Source organism: Erithacus rubecula (genome assembly GCF_903797595.1).
Source record: "Erithacus rubecula genome assembly, chromosome: 21".
NCBI classification, from domain to species: domain Eukaryota; kingdom Metazoa; phylum Chordata; class Aves; order Passeriformes; family Muscicapidae; genus Erithacus; species Erithacus rubecula.
This window is the reverse complement of record NC_136673.1, coordinates 4,736,006-4,752,198: the sequence shown is the minus strand read 5'-3', so window position 1 is coordinate 4,752,198 and position 16,193 is coordinate 4,736,006. Positions and strand designations below refer to the sequence as shown.

At 47.4% G+C, this 16,193-nt stretch overlaps 3 protein-coding genes across 16 annotated transcripts in view; 2 read left to right on the top strand and 1 right to left on the bottom strand.

Annotated features, from left to right (window-relative positions):
• FNBP1 (formin binding protein 1) overlaps positions 1–16,193 on the bottom strand; it is a 385,839-nt gene that overhangs the window by 294,770 nt on the left and 74,876 nt on the right. The gene's annotated exons all lie outside the window — the stretch shown is intronic.
• Positions 323–4,552, top strand: EXOSC2 (exosome component 2). The gene is made up of 9 exons (XM_079324008.1): positions 323–580; positions 665–766; positions 860–905; positions 1,170–1,259; positions 1,371–1,436; positions 1,583–1,651; positions 2,469–2,645; positions 2,817–2,945; positions 3,755–4,552. The coding sequence occupies exons 1-9, from the start codon at positions 339–341 to the stop codon at positions 3,833–3,835; spliced, it is 1,002 nt and encodes a 333-aa protein (XP_079180134.1). The 5' UTR covers positions 323–338; the 3' UTR covers positions 3,836–4,552.
• ABL1 (ABL proto-oncogene 1, non-receptor tyrosine kinase) overlaps positions 10,343–16,193 on the top strand; it is a 74,776-nt gene continuing 68,925 nt past the window's right edge. Inside the window, exon 1 of the mRNA XM_079323959.1 lies at positions 10,343–10,787. Coding sequence (XP_079180085.1) covers positions 10,652–10,787 — 136 coding nt within the window. The 5' untranslated portion in view covers positions 10,343–10,651. The remainder of the gene's footprint in view (positions 10,788–16,193) is intronic.

Here is a 16,193-nt window from a genome sequence, read left to right as displayed (position 1 = left end):
GGGAAGGGTCAGTTCCGAGTCCCGGGGGGTGTTTGAGCCAAGCTGGGGAGGACACCAGAGGACTGCCCTCAGAGGGACATCGTGTGTGAGGGGCACCCAAGCTGGGGGTGCTGCTCCCCGCCTCGACCCGCAGCGCTGCAGCCTGCCCCGGGCTGTGGGGCCCGCTGAGCCCCGGGGCAGCGTCCCCTCGTAGCGTCCCCCGGTTTGCCGGGCGGGTTCTGAGGGAGCGGGTCACTGCTGAGGGCTGTCCGAAGTGTGCAGCACTCTGCCCGCACTAAAGATGGCCGCGGCCCCCCCCACCTTGGGCTCCGCTGTTCCCTTCGCTGCCAGGAACAAACATGGCTGCCCAGTCACCGCCTCCCTGCCCTCACTCAAGATGGCGCCGCCCGCGCCCTCAGGCGCGCTCTCGCCAGCAGCCAACATGGCGGGCGGAAGACGCGTGTGGCGGGGCCAAGATGGCGGCGGTCACCATGAGGCTGCCGGCGGTCCGCGCGCCCCTGGATACCGGCCGGCGCCGGGGCGGCGAGAAGCACCTGGTGGCACCGGGGGACACGATCACCACGGACACGGGATACATGAGGTGCGGGCAGCCGCGGAGGCGAGGCGGCGGCCGCAGGGTGGCGCGGCTTCGGGCTGTGCTTAGGTAGCCGCTGTGTCTCCGCAGGGGCCACGGTACTTATGTGGAGGACGACAAGCTGATCGCCTCGGTGGCCGGCGTGGTGGAGAGGGTGAACAAGCTGGTGTGTGTGAGGGCGCTGAAGGCCAGGTGAGGCGGCCGTGGCGGGTGCGGGCCGGCGGCGGGCCCGCTCGGCCGGGAGCTGAGGGGAGCTGAGGTGTGTGACCGCCGCTCTCCGTGCAGGTACAACGGCGAGATCGGCGACATCGTGGTCGGCAGGATTACGGAGGTAAAGCCCCGTGTTTGCCGCGGTGCCGAGGAGGAGGAGGAGGGTGGTCGGGGCTCAGTCTGACTCTAAGCGCTTCCCGGATCCTAAAGCACTGATACACATCAGTGTCCCTGCGCAGGGTACTGGGAACATGTGGATTTTAACCGAGATGAGGCTGGAAGAAGCCAGCAGAGCTGTCCCCTCCAGCAGCTTGGTGAGCTGCAGCTCCCATTCCATTTTTGAGTGTGTACCCATAAGTTTGGGTGTTCTTTTTTCCTCCCTTAGGTTCAGCAGAAGCGATGGAAAGTGGAAACAAATTCCAGGCTGGATTCAGTCCTGTTGCTGTCATCTATAAATTTACCTGGTGGGGAGCTGGTGAGTGTAGTTGGCTGTGTTTTGCATGGCATCTTAAAGTCCCCCACAACGAGCTACTGATGAATGTTTTCTCATTCTGGGCTATATGTAACTTTTCTTGTTTTGTTTCAGAGAAGGAAATCAGCAGAAGATGAGCTTGCAATGAGGGACTACCTGCAGGAAGGGGATCTCATCAGTGTATCCTTCTGCTGCTCCCCCTGACAGAAGAGCCAAGGGCATGGGAAGAACAGGGAGAGCTTGGCTGGCCTGGCTGGGGGTGAGAGCTGTGCTGGGGTGGCACTGGGCAGCCTTAGGGACCCTGTTTCCTTAAGTGGCACCAACAGGCAGAGGTGCAATCTATATTTTCTGATGGGGCTGTATCGCTGCACACCCGGAGCCTGAAGTACGGGAAGGTGAGTTATTGCAAAGCCCTTGATCCTGGATTAATTCTGCACCAGCTGACTTGTATAAAGCCTTTTGGAGAGGTTTTTAAGAAAAGAGTTTGCAGGGCAACAAGATTCAGCTCCTCCAAGGGAGCACCAAACAGAATTTCCCTGAAGCAGAGGAGGTGTCTTTGAGTTGCCCTTTGATCCACTGCTCTCCCTGTCTGCAGTTGCAGCCTCCTAGTTCTGTTCCCCCCACTAGCCATTTGGGAATTAAATCCTGGGGAGAGATCTCCTCACTCCTCTTCTGCTGGCCATTGCCCCCATGACTTGTTCCTCTCCCCAGGGCTCTATTTTAGGCTTTATGCAATTGGCATTTATCTCTGGTTTTGTGCATTGAAATAAGCCAAGGAGCCTTTGGAGTGTAGGCTGCAGTTTGGGATTACCAGACCAAGGGTATTAGCACTTAAAAGATGAAAGGGAAGTGTGCTTATTGCACAAAGGGTGAAGGACAGTGATTGGATTACGAGGGAAAGTGTTCTGCTAAATTGGGCCTCTGACTCCTCATTTTTCTGCAGGGATGGCTGATGTGTAGTTACCATCAAGATATTATTAACATTTGTGCTAAGCACTTAGAGTATTCTTCATCTTCAAAGGGCTGCACAGGCATTAGCTAATCCTCCCAGTGCTCCCAGAGGCAGGCAGGTTTTATATTCACTGTTTCACAGGAAAAGGTGTTAGAACAGAGTTGTTCCTAGGCCAGGAATGGGGTGTGTGTCAGTGGCTTGGTGTTATCTGTGGTAGCTCATGATGTCTCTCACGTTGAGCCTCATGGTTTGCTCTCCAGCTTGCCCAGGGTGTGCTGGTTCAGGTCTCTCCCTCCCTGGTGAAACGCCAGAAGACTCATTTCCATGACCTGCCCTGTGGTGCATCCGTGATCCTTGGCAACAATGGCTTCATCTGGATCTACCCAACTCCAGAGCAGAAGGATGATGAGGCTGGAGGATACACCTCCAACTTGGAGGTGAGTGTTCAGGGAAGGTGAGCCTTCTGCCAGTGATGGGTTTAGTCTGACACAGTCAGAGGCACGTGAGTAACCTGAGACTTTCTGGATCTTGTGCTAGGTTCACAGCAAGGCTTTTTTACTTGCATTATTTCCCTGTGCATTCAGCCCTTTTCCTCTGTCCTTGCTCAGCCTGTTCCCTTGTCTGACCGGGAGGTGATCTCACGGCTCCGAAACTGCATCATGGCTCTGGTCACTCACAAGATGATGCTCTTTGACACCAGCATCCTGTATTGCTATGAAGCTTCCCTTCCTCATCAGGTACAGGAACCAGTAGTCTTTATTCCACACTGAGGGGAGGGAACAGAAAGGTTGCATGAGTTGCTGCTGAAGTCAGAGTTTCTTTTCACCTTACCAAAGCATCCTGTAGGAAGTGACAGTATGAACTCTCCCCTTCTGCATTACATAAGTTGCCTTGCACAGTTTCAGGGATAGTTTGAAAGGTTCTGCCTCTGGCAAAGTCTAACTAAAGAGAGATCAGTCCCTTTTTTGGTAGATGTTGTGTATCCCTCGCTGAGATTATGGACCCTTTAATTCTTGTGAAAACAGTGTTAAATTTGGCATTGTATGAGGGTACAGTGCATTTTATGAAGAAATGAAAAAGTAAATGTCATGTATTGTACAGAGAGTAGTCTCATGTCTGTATCCACATCCTGTACTGCTGGAAGGCTGCCTCCAGTTGACCTCTTGCTGTACAGCTTTTCACTGTGATTCGTGCCAATCATGGGCAATTCTCTTCCCATAAATAAATGAGATCTGAATTGTCTTCTGCTTTCATTCCCAATGATGTGTTCCTCTGAAATATAACTGTGTTTAAGTCATCTCTGCCCTGCCCAAATACAGTGTGTGTCCCTCAGGGAACATGAGGAGGGTTAGTAGCCTATTCTTTGATCTCTGTAAGAATTCCCAACTGGTAAAGTTAATTTTGCTTTGGACCCTCTGCCACAGGTCTTTTTTCACCACAACCCTCTAAACTCCCTTGCTGGTCACTGCCATGTGTCAGGGCCCTTTGTCTCCCCACAGAGTGCAAAAGCAGTAGTTGATTGCTGGTGCTCTTCTTTCCACTGCAGATCAAGGACATTCTCAAACCTGAGGTGACAGAGGAGATCGTTCTGGAAGCTCGACAGAGGCTGCTGGATTTGGAGGGATAGGGCACATGGCCAGAAGCAGTCATTTGAAATCCCAGCATGGCAGCTTTCATTCTCAGTATTATATGGGTTTTTTTTCAGTGTTCTACTCTCCCAACATTCATTCATTCCACCCTTCAGAAACCACCAAAATTCCTCACTCCTAGGATATCTCCTGTGTCCTTTTAGTACAAAGTAATACTTAACTGCAATAGCCTTTTAGTGCAATGGCCTGAAAAATTGATATCTGACCTTTATAAAGATGCAGGTGCAACTGGGACATGTCTCCTAGCACCTGTTGCTGTGTCTAGTGCCCCAGAACTTTGTGCAGAATGACAGAGAGGAAGGGATATGCTTTGTGATATTTCTATTCTCCCCAGAAGATTATTTGGATTTGAATTTACTTGTGATACGGATCTGCCAGTTTGTCCCCTGACTGAGAGCCCTTGATTTTAAGAATATAAATCCAGGCACATGTGTTTAGAGAACAGGAGTATCCACACCCTTGCTAACCACAGTTTGGGTCTGGCTGTTCATGGTTTGAATGTCTCAGGGGTATGAGATGGGATGTGGCTGTCACTGTCCATATGAGCCAGGAGCTGTGAACAAGCACTGTCCTGGCTTGTGTGTCTCCTGCTGGTCTTTTTTTATGCCTGAAATGTGAGCTCCTCTTCTGAGGAGGCACCATTATGGTTTTGTATTAAGTATTTTACATTTCAATAAATTTTTTGGAACAAATCAGTCCTTAGCAGTGTGTGCATTGGCTTTAGTGTAGCTTGAGAGCTGTGGTTGGCTCAAGTTCCTTGTGCCAGGACACTTGGAATGGTTACACTGTCTTATCTCCCCTTCAGCTGCTGCCCTTCATCCCAGCAGGACTTGACCTTCCTCTTCAGCCCTTACAGGGTTCCTCTGCAAGCATTGCCTGGTGTTCACAGTGGCTTTCCAAGCATTGCCTCCCTGCAGGATCCCACAGAGAGGTGAATCAAGCAGGGGATGACAGGGAGCTCAGTATGACACTGCTGAAGATCCTCAGGCCAGTGGATAGAGGTGGAAATGTTGAGCCAAGTGTTGGCAGTCAGTCACATCCTCGTTGCAGAATGTGATGCTTTCCCTGGACAATCCTCTCAGCTCCTGGTGCTATATTAGAGCTGTTTTATTATATATGTATTCTATTGATTTGTATTGCAAACATATCCTTGCACTACAGCACTGTCATTCTTAAAAAGGATGATGAAACACCTGCCCCAATTGTCCCTGAATCCAATTGCACGTGGCAAATTTGCACAAGGGAAAATTCTTTGCTCAGTGTTTTCCTGGGAACTAGAAAACTCTTCCCTTCTTGCTGTCCCTCCAGCTCGGGCTGCTTTCCCTGTGGTCCCAAGCAGGCACTAGATGGCACCTTTGGATCATGTTTGTGGCACTTCCCTTGGCCAGCAGCTCCACCTCGCTGCCCTGCAAACAGCAGGGCCTGGACAGCTGCCAGCAGCACTGCTGCCCAATTCCTAAAGCATAATGGGGCTAAGGACAAGCAAGGACATGGCTAATCCATTCTGCTGCTGCACAACTGCCTGTGCTGCCTCTGAAAATAGTACTGAACTTGGGGGTATTGCTGGAATGCTCCACACAAGACCTGGGAATTGTTATTTTTGAGTTTTTAAGAGGATTCCTTAATAAGTGTTGCAACAATCACATCCTCAAGGTGACTGGGGAAATCTGAAAACCAAGGCTTGATGGTGACACTTTCAGGTCTCCATGAGGCTGCTGGTAGCCACATAACACACCTGCATGGACAAGACTAGTTCAAAAAGGCTAAAAAAGCTTTAGCAGTCTGCATCTTTTCTTAGAAAAAGGTTTTGCCCCCCCTTACCCAACTGCTGTAGTTTAGCAGCTGTTTGTCTTATCACCACAGGGGGAGATTCAGGGATTTCTGCTAAAAAACAACTCAAAAGTTGAACTGCTTCAGATCTGCTTCCTCCTGTTTGCTGCAGGATTCCTGATATTTTGGCATTAATGATATGTTAAATGGGGGAAGCATGTGACTCATCCAGTTCCCTTATTCCTTAATACCTGGCACTTTTGTTTTTAAACCCAAGAAGAACACCAGCTGGTGAAGTTTGGTTGTGGATCTTTCCTGATGGGAGGGAACCAAAGGTCTGAGTATTTTTCCCCCATGACCATGAGGGGTAATTACTGATCTTTCCACATTCAGCCAGTGCAGGGGTCATTTCCTGATGGCAGGGAACCAAAGGTCTCAGTATTTTCCCCTGTGACCATGAGGGGTAATTACTGATCTTTCCACATTCAGCCAGTGTTGGTGCCAAGACCTAAATTCTGTAACAAGGCTTCAGCAAGGTCATTGCTGGCAGCTCCTGCAACCCCATCCAGCACAGCTCTGCAAGCCAGCAGCAGCAGTGTCCCCTTAAATTCTTGAAATAGTCTGTGGGATTTTGCTGGGCAACTTCTAAGCAGGAAAGGTGAAAAGGAAGAAACTATGGCTTCTATGGTTTAAGAAAAAAAGAGAAAAGTAGTTGAAAGCAGGGTGGGAAAAGCCTAGTAAGTGTTCATTTTTATGTGGGGAACTAAAAGGCCCATGCACGCATTAAAACAGCTCAAACTGACCTGATTTCTTTGTTCACCAGTGTCTGACACTGTTTGTAAAGCAGCTGTAGCACCTTCTGTGCTGCTTACTCCAGGGTTAATTCATGGTGCAGTTGTGCTCAGAAGTGCAGTTGGCAACTAGTTCCCTTGCTGGTGTGTGTTGCCTGTAGGAATGAGGACACAACATCATTCATCTGCAGGAAGAATTTTCTTGTTACTTGGTGCCAGTGTTCATGTACTATTAGGAAGAATTCCTTTACTCCTAGGAATAACCACTGAGATTTAAAATTTGTGCTAATGGGTTATTAATCCAATTACTGCTGCTTATTGCATTACTTTTGCTGTTCAGCTGAGAGTGGTACAAATGAAAAGCTTTGTGTGGACCTGAGAAGAGACTGAAATCCCACTGAGATTAGAGACATCTTGAAATGTTTCTCTCAGGTTCCTGAGGACTGTTAATTAACATGCTAAGTTTTACTATTTGGTGAAGAGGTTGAAGCTTTTAAGATATTGTTATGGAGAAAACATCACTGCAGCTGTTGCATGAGAACCTACACTTAATGGGAGGTAAACAGAAAAAGTACTGAAGTATCTCTTAGGAAAAAAATAAATGGTAGGATGCACACGGGCTTGATTGAAAAAACACTCTGTAGCTTTTTTTTTTTTTTTTAACTTTGTATTCACACAACTTTTCTCTCTGTCTTCTCTAACAGTTTCTGAATCTACTGGGTAACTTCCAGGTTTAACATGAGAGTCATGTTTGTGAAAAGGGGCAGCAGGGTTGGGGACAGAAAATATAATACCCTTCAGGAAGGGGAAGAAGGCAGGTATCTGGCTGTGACTTTCAGAGTGAGCAGCTGACTCATCTGCCTCTGTATTGTCCCACATTAACTACAGCAGTGCTCTGGGAAACAGGAAATGCTTTTGGAGAAACTGCTGAGTGGAAAAAGGCTGGGAACTGCTGGCAAAGAACATGCCCCACTTTGCTGCTGTGTTTGCACAGCATCAGAAGGAATCACTGCTGGCCTGAATGGTAAACTCACCTGGTCTGTTAAATAAAAAGTAGGTGCATTCATCTGCACAGATCTCAGGTAAGCCAGGGAAGAGAATATTTACAGCCTCTACTGTTCACAGCACATCCTTGGAAGTGTTGAAGGACAGGCTGGATGGGGGTTTGGAGCAACCTGGTCTGGTGGAAGATGTCCCTGCCTGTGGAAGGGGGTGGAACATGAGGGTCTTTAGGGTCCTTTCCAACCCAAACAATTCAGTGATTCTATGAGGTCTCCTTGCAATTATTTTGCTTAATGTGGTGAAGGTTTTTCTGAGCATTGTGGACCCATGGTTGTCTTCTGGAGTTTGCTTCAGCCCTGCCATGGTAGGAGAGATTATCCAGGATGCTCCAGTCAGACCTGGAAGAGAGTAACTTTTTTAGAGCAGAGTGGTTGGTACTGGGTTTTGTAACAAATTTCTCTTGGGCTGCTTGCCCTGTGCTGACAGCTTCATTTCCTCACTTTCCTTCAATCCATGGGAGCCAAGCTGGGGTTATATCACCTCAGTGAGAAGCTGATCTCCATTACTGAGATAAACCTGGAGAAATTCTGCAGAGTTCAAGAGATGTGACCCTGGATTTGTCTCAGCACAATGTACCAGAATTTCTCTCTCCTGTGTGGGTGTGTGTACAGCACAACCAGCCCTCAGTACCTGCAAATTGAGCCATTGATGGAGAAATCCAATAGAAATTGTTTGAGCTTAGTCTCCTGACTAAGAATTAGTGATGTAGGAGCAGCCTGGCACAGCAGAGATGGAGGATCCTGCAGGGCTATATGAAGCGCTACATTTTGGATTCTATTGTTGGAAGATGAAAAATACAGGTCTGCCAGAGACCTTGAATATGGCGTAGGAGACGTGGAGAGTGTTTGGATTTGTCACAAGGGAGGAGTCAGTACAAACAAGCTGCTCTGTGTCCAGATGGTTGCCCTGAGCAGGAGGCTACAGCACAGAATTGCAATTGTGTGTTCTCCTGTTGCTGAGTGGGAGCAACCACAGACCTTTGACCAAAGCACTCTGACCTCAAGCTGCTGCCTTGACCCTCTTCTATCCCCAAGGTGAACTGGAGAATGCATGAAAAACTAAATACCTTCAGCACAATGGTCTGCTCTTTAGCTCAGGGAACTCTCAGTGCCTGCTGAAGAATTTGGGGGGTTAATTCCAAATTTGTACCAAATGGTGCACAAAACTAGGTCAATAAAATATTTTTTTCACTTGTCACTGGCCTCTGTGGCTGGTTTGGGTATCAAGTTCTGCTGAGAGCATTCATAAAGAAGTGAAGTCCCTTGTGCAAGCAGGGTGACAGATCCCTGGCTGTGCACACAGCTGATCCAGTAAAGATCTCTTCTTCCCTCTCCATCCTTACAAGCATTCAGGGTCCAGAGCTGGCCAGAGGCTCTGAGACCCCTGCAGAGTCAGATCTGTGGGAAAACAACTTGGGTGACCCTTCTAAAGAGGTAAAGCATTTCACATGAGCTTTCTGGGGTCTTTTCACAGGGTTGGTTTTTTTTTTTTTTTTTTTTTTTTTCACATAATCACATATTAATTTGTGTTGGAAAGGATCTCTAGAGATCATCCTGTCCAACCCCCTGTCAGGGCAGGGTCACCTGGGGCAGGTGACACAGGAATGTGCCCAGGTGGGTTTGGAATGTCTCCAGAGTGGGAGACTGCACACCCTCCCTGGGCACCTGTTCCAGCCACTCTCAGGGTAAAGAAGTTCTTCCTCACATTGAGGGGAAACTTTTTGAGATTTAGCTTATGGCCATTGCTCCTCATCCTGTCACTGGGCACCACCGAAGAGAGTCTGGCACTGACCTGACACCTTGGAGACATTTACACGGATTGCTGAGATCCCTCTGAGCCTTCCCTTCTCTGGAATAACCCGGCCCAGCTCCCGCAGTGTCTCCTCATCACAGAGATGCTCCATCCCCGAATCCCCTCAGTGCTTCCTCATGCCCCTCTCCATCCCCGAATCCCCTCAGTGCTCTCCTCAGGTCCCTCTCCATCCCCCAATCTCTCGGTGCCCTCCGCAGAACCCTCTCCACCGCTCCTCGCCCATCCCATCCTGAGGAGCCCAGCACTGGGCACAGCACTCCAGATGTGCCTCACCAGGCCCGAGGAAAGGCAGGATTCCCTCCCTCGCCCTCACGCCGCTCCTCAGAGCCTTTCCCCGGTCCCGCCCGGCCGGTACCCGCAGCCGGAGCGGGGCCGGGATCGGGCAGCGCCGGGCGGAGGCGGGGGCGGCGGAGGAGGAGGGGCCGGAAGGGGATGTGACCGCCCGCCCGCCGGCCCGGGGGTTCCGGGATCTCCCTCGCCGCCTCCGCCGCCCCCCGCCAGCCCCGCAGCGCCGGGCTACCCGCGGCCCCTCGCCCCGCTCCGCCGGGCCCCGCTCCCGCCCTCCCGGGCATGCGGCCGGCGCGGTGCCCCCCGCCTGTCCCGGGCAGGAGCCGGCCTCCCGGAGCTGCCCGGCCTCGCAGCCCCGCGCCCGGCTCCGCCTGAGGCAGCAGCGGGCACGGGGCGCCGGCAGCGCTGCTCCGACTCCGCCATGGCCCCGCCGGGCCCCGCGGCCCCCAGGTAGCGGCGGTGCGAGGAGCCCCCGGTGCCATCCCCGCCGAGCCCGCCCGGAGCTGCTGCTGCTGCTGCTGCTGCTGCTGCTTCGCCCGGAGAGCTGACATGGTTCCAGCGCACCTGACCCTGCCGCACTCCAGCGACACTTGAAGCCAAACCCGTGGCTCTTTTGGCCTTTGCTAACTCAATGCTATGCAAAAGAAAAGGAGGAAAAAAAAAAGAAACGCTGACACTAGTTGTGGTGGGAATGGCTGTTTCCTGCCCTGGGTGAGCCAATGTGTGGTTTCTTGCTTGTGAGATGAACTAATTGTCCTACATATGGCAACCTGAAACTTTGGTAATGCTTGGTCATTGCTGAGCGGTTGGAACTTTTACTCGTTTGATTTTTTAAATTTTTTTTTTTTTTTCTTCATCAAGTCACCTAAGGAGCCTTGTTGCTGTTTTCAGGAGCATTGGAGGAATTTGTCTTAATTCTTCACCTCAAGTGACTTTATCCCACTGTGAGTGCCCCCAGTGCACCCACCCAAATACCTTCTCCTTCAAAACTCCTTCCCAGCCTGGAAGATCAGGGATCACAGACTTCTTCCAAAACTTCTCGTCCTGGGAAAGGCTGCCCATAGTTACTTTATGGGGCAGCAGCCTGGAAAAGTTCTTGGGGACCAAAGGAGGCCAAGTCTGCCTGCCCTGCACTTCATCAAAGGAGCAGGGAAGAAGGAGTCATCAAGGCATGCGGGCCCACACTGCAACGTCTTCGTGGAACATGGTGAGAAGTTCCTATTGGTATTTGCTTTAATTTTGGTTTGCTGAGATTGGTACAATATGGATTTATTCAAGGCCATGGAGCAGATACAGACACGTGCTTTATGGAAGTTTTGTTTTCTTTCCCTCGCTGCTTAATGCAAATCTTCTGTGATTGTTTGTTAAGAAAATACTTGGGTCAGATTGCTTGAAACCTGGGGAGAGGTTATTGCACAGCTAATGCAAGAAAGTAACTTTTTAATATTGTAGAAGTTTCTCATTTCTGCCTTGGTTATGTTTTGGTTTGCAGTCTGGGAAAGTGTTTGATCCTTTTTGAGTTGTCTGTGTCAAAGTGCAGACCACCCTCAGCCAGTGGTGATGCTGTGGTCAGTCACAGGTGTTCTTTAATTATCTTTACCAAAGAGACTTTGCTACTTGGAAGGCAAACAAAACCCTTATTTTGAAAAGTTTGTAAACTTACTGGTGTTGTGAGAAGAGTTTTTTTGGTGCCTTTGGAACATCTTTGCTTAGTAGTTTCTCATAGCTGGTTAAACCTTCATCCTGTGCTGCAATGGATTGAAGTGGTGGAGACCAAAAGTTTGGGGTAGAGCAACCCTGTCCCTTGCTGGCCTTCTGCAAAGTATGGGTGGAGTTCAGAATCTCAGGAAAGAAGCCAGATGAAAAACTCAGTAGAACTCAGAGGCAGATTTGATGACTTGCATCAAGTTATTCGTTAAACAGCAAAAAAAAACCAAAACCAATCAACCAAAAAACCCCCAAAAACCCAAAGAAACTGTTAACTGAGGGCATCTCGACAGAAGTGAGCTGCAGAAATGCATTATTCTGCTTAAACTCTTTGGAGTAATCCTTGCTTTTTGCATAACACTTTTAAAATTCTGGTGTTCTTTGAGATGACTGCTGCTGGCTGCTGTCTCTGGCTGGAGAATGTGATTTTTCACAAAACTTCTGCAACAGTTTTGTCCTGTAGAGGAGGTTTATCTGTGAACAAAACAAAACTGCATCTGTAATCTTCATATAACTAAAAATTGAAATATTTGCTGTGTCTGAGAATGCAATCTAATTAGAAGAAAAGTTTTGTTTTATTCTTACTTTTTAAGGGCATTCAACTTTTTTCTCATTCCGTGTTTCTCGAATGGCCCAAGAAATTCTCTGCAGTGTTCAACAGAGATCCCATGTTTGTACTGCTCTGCTGAAATACTGTTTTGAGTAACTTCAGTGTTTTATTTTGTCAAACAATGTTTGTGCACTGAAGAAACCTGAGGTAATTAAGGCAAGCTTAGAGAATATCAGGGCTAACTTGGCCCTCTGATGTTAAACCTGCTGCTGGGTTTTTCCCTTGCTTCCAGTCCTGTGATATACCCACTCCTCCACCTCCAGTTTGGTTCCTGCTTTTACTACTTTGGACAGAGTTTCAAGGTCAGATGAGATACAGGCAGAGCACTTGCTGCAAGCAATACAATATTCTTAGTCCCTTTGGTGTTTTGCTGTAGCAGAAAAGCCAGAAACGTTCTTTTTTTGATCATCTAACAGCAATAGGCAGATGGTAACTTCTTGCCAGTGTGACCTGAGGTCAGCAGATCCCAGCATATTCACGAGGAAAAATGGCATCTCAAATGTTCCTGTGCCATATGTCCACAAGAGACCTTGATTTAGAAAAGAATCAACTTGAAAGAGGACATCAGGGCTGGGACATCTGTTAAGAGAACTGCAAAAGATCAGCCTGGCTTATACACATGAGGAAAAGTTTCTTCCTTTGAGTGGATGAAAAGGTTCTTCCAAGTCCTGGCAGTAGAAGGCACTACCCCCATTGTTTATTCCTGAGTTTGGGCTGCTCCTGTCCTGAAAAATGCCATGTTAACAATCTGGACAAATTAAGAGGGAACAAAGTTCGATTTAGAAAGTTCTTCCTTTCAGTAATTTGCCTTAGAAATACATAGACTGACATAATTAATAATTAATGAACAGGTCAGTATTTAATGCCTTCAGTCCTATTCAATTATTGTGCCATGGGCTGTAGTTCATAAAAATAAGATTAGTGTTTTTTCAGGGCTTAAATATTTGCATGTTTCCCTTTCAGTACTGTTATTACATAGTTTCTTCTAAATACCAAACACTGTATCTGGTTTCTCTGTCACACTGTGGGAACTAGTTTGTCCCAGGAAAATCATGTTTCTGGCTTTTCATAACCAAGAAATGCTTAAGGAGAAATTCCATGGTGGGCCACTTAACCCCCTAGAGACAGGTGAATTCTTAAATGTACTTGTCTGAAGTTCTTGTGTATTAAAACATATGATAAACCAAAGAAGTGGAACTTTTGGTAGCAGGGCTCTCCATTTAGGGTTGTGTTTTTATAAAGGTATTCATGATCCTGTTTTGGTGGGACCATTACCTGCAAAGTTCTGCTGAAGCTCATTCAGCAGGCATTTAATGGAAGATCTGCATTGCTTCAGATTTTGGCTGAAAGGGTTAGTGGATATTACCAGATACTAACAGTGTAAGGCAAAATAACTTTCAGGAAAGTAATTCCATTTCTCAGTCATTGCACTCTCTGTAGAACCCAGAACAACACATCAAGAGGCTTCTGAAAAGCCAAGGAGGCAACTGGCCAGAAATCAGCTCTGCTGGTGCTCAAATGTTCTGTGAGAATAATGCAGAAAGGCTCTAAATTTTGTCATGAGCTGACAAGTGAGGAGTGCCTTAAGGGGAAAGAAATAATCTATGGGCAAGTTTTGGGCTTCTCTCTTTGTGCTGCTGCTTTCCCCACGGAGGGTGTTGGACAAGCTGGAGTTCATGCTCGTGTCGTTACCCTGGGCAGCACAGTGGCCCTTGCTGGGATTTTACAAATTTCACCCTGATGCAGATTTACTCACAGTTTGCTTGCAAGCTTGAACTTGAGAGGAATTATAAAGGCAAAGTTTGCTTCTTTCTCTCTGCTTTTCTTGGTGAGAAATGAGTCTATAGGCACTGATTTTTGGGGATATCCAGCTGAGCAAAAAATGTGGTCAGTAGACAAGGGGAAAGACTCTGTCAGTGCACCTTGAAATTTGCACTGTACTGTATCTTGTGCATTTCCAGAACGTTAATTTCATCAAAATTCAAACTTCTGGAAGGAAAGGTGTGTTCTCAGAGGGGTCAGCTCTGATCCCAGGGTTGGCAGGAGCTGACTGGAGTGATTGGAAAGCACCAGACCTTCTCTGTCTCAGGGAGGTGTTGCTGTGCTGAATGATGAGCAAATCCCCTGAAGCATGTTGATAGAACAGTATCTCCATGCAAAAGCAGCACTTGAAGGCTGAAAAAATGATCTCTAATCATTGTATACATGATGCTGAGATGAGGAAGAGATGGATAAAGCACTCAGACAAAAATGGCCTTTTCATAGTCTTTAATAGTGATAAAATGTGGTCTTAGTTTCTCTTGCAGCAGGTGAGTGATAGGGAAGCTTAAATGAGCTGTTTACCTCACTGTAAAGAGAGATAAACTGCAGAACTGCATCCATTTCTTATACATTTAGTGCTGAATATAGCTGAAGTCAGCCAACTACAGTCTCTGTCATATTAGATCTGAATTCTTTTTCTTACAAGGGTGCTGAAAGTTTTACTGCTTTAATTAGGAAGCAATTGTGCAAAATGGATCTATAGCACCAGCTTGCCACAGCTGCCAGTTGGAGATGTGCCCTGTACAGTTCTCTGTGAGGAAAAATCCCAACAGTTAAAAGTACCATTTCCTACATTATTGATTAAAAACAAATGTAAGGCTCTTTGTGTTTAATAATCTATCTCATTTTATAATGTTAAGTCTCATGTTTCAAGCAGTTGAATTGTGAAAATGAATAAATTGCATTATAATCTAGTTCTGAGCACATCCTGGGCTCATCCCACAGTGTGGGCAGCAGGGCAAGGGGGGAGGTTCTCCCTCCACTGTGCTGAGACCCCACCTGCAGTGCTGCCTCCAGCATGGCAAGGACATGGAGCTGTTGAAAGAGTCCAGAGAAGGCCATGGAGATGCTCCAAGGCTGGAGCCCTCTGCTCTGGGGAGAGTTGGGATGTTCAGCTCAGGGAAGCTCCAGGAGAGCTCAGAGCTCCTTTCAGTGCCTAAAAGAGCTCCAAGAGAGCTGGGGAGAGATTTGGACAAGGGTGTGGAGTGAGAGGACACAGGCTTCAAACTGCCTGAGGGTAGATCAGATATAGAAGAGGTTGTTCCCTGTGAGGGTGGCAGGCCCTGGCACAGGTTCCCAGAGCAGCTGTGGCTGCCCCTGGATCCCTGGAATTGTCCAAGGCCAGGCTGGATGGGGCTGGGAGCAGCCTGGGACAGTGGGAGGTGTCCCTGCCCATGGCAGGGTTTTGGAACAAGATTATCTTCAAGGTCTGATTTTTGTACTCATTATCCTTTATCCTGCAGGTGAGCTCAATATGTCTTCCTTACATGCAATATACATTTATTAGACAGTCAATTGCCCATACATGGAAATGATTTAAATGAGACTCCTTCCATATTAGAACTGTTTCTTCAAACCCATGCACTTAAAACCCCTGCATTTATCTCTTTCCATTGTACCTCAGGGCATCTTTATATTCTGTCTCTGCTTCACCAACTGCAAAATCTGAGACTTCAAAGAAACTGCTTTACTACTCTTGACTCCACTTTAGACCATTCACCTGAAATTGGATCATTAGCACTGGCCTAATTGGAAGCCATTTTTTAGATTCTGCCTTCAGTATTTCAGGTTTTCATTCTGAACTGTCAAAATTTTCTTTGTTGTTAGGCTGGAGATTTGGCAGCTCCCAAATTTCAATTTCCATCTCTATTAGGAAAAAAACTTATCCCCAGCTTTTGGGATCATTGCTTGTGTATCCAGCTTCACTGTGCCTCAGTATTAGCTTGGTTAATGCTGACATCTGCTGCATGCTGAATGCAGATTTGTTTACTGCCTCTACCCCTTTTCATCATAAAAATCACTTGCTGTATTTTTTCTTGCTCCAATTATCAAATACCACTAGGTTTTGCTAAGAAGCTCTTCCACAAAACTTAATCTGTGGTTGGAATATGTTTGGAAGGAGACCTAAGACTTTCTAAACTGCTTTTCCACAGGCTGAGGTGGATGATGATGATGATGATGGGCAAAAGCAGTTCTGTTTTGTGCCCTGACTAATCTTTGATAACTTGCCATATTTAAGCAGTTGATCTGCTTCACAACAAATAGGTAGTGGTTGCTCATATGCCAGACTTTCATTAACAGATTATGCTAGTTCTGCATTCTTATTTACAAATTTTAATAGGAAGGCTATGGTAGGAAATCAGGACAGGGAGGCATGAGAAAATTTCAGGGTATTAGCATAGAAATCTTTCCTTGTAGGTGATGATCTCTTTCAGCACACTTCAACATTTACCACCAAACTCACAGTATTTTACA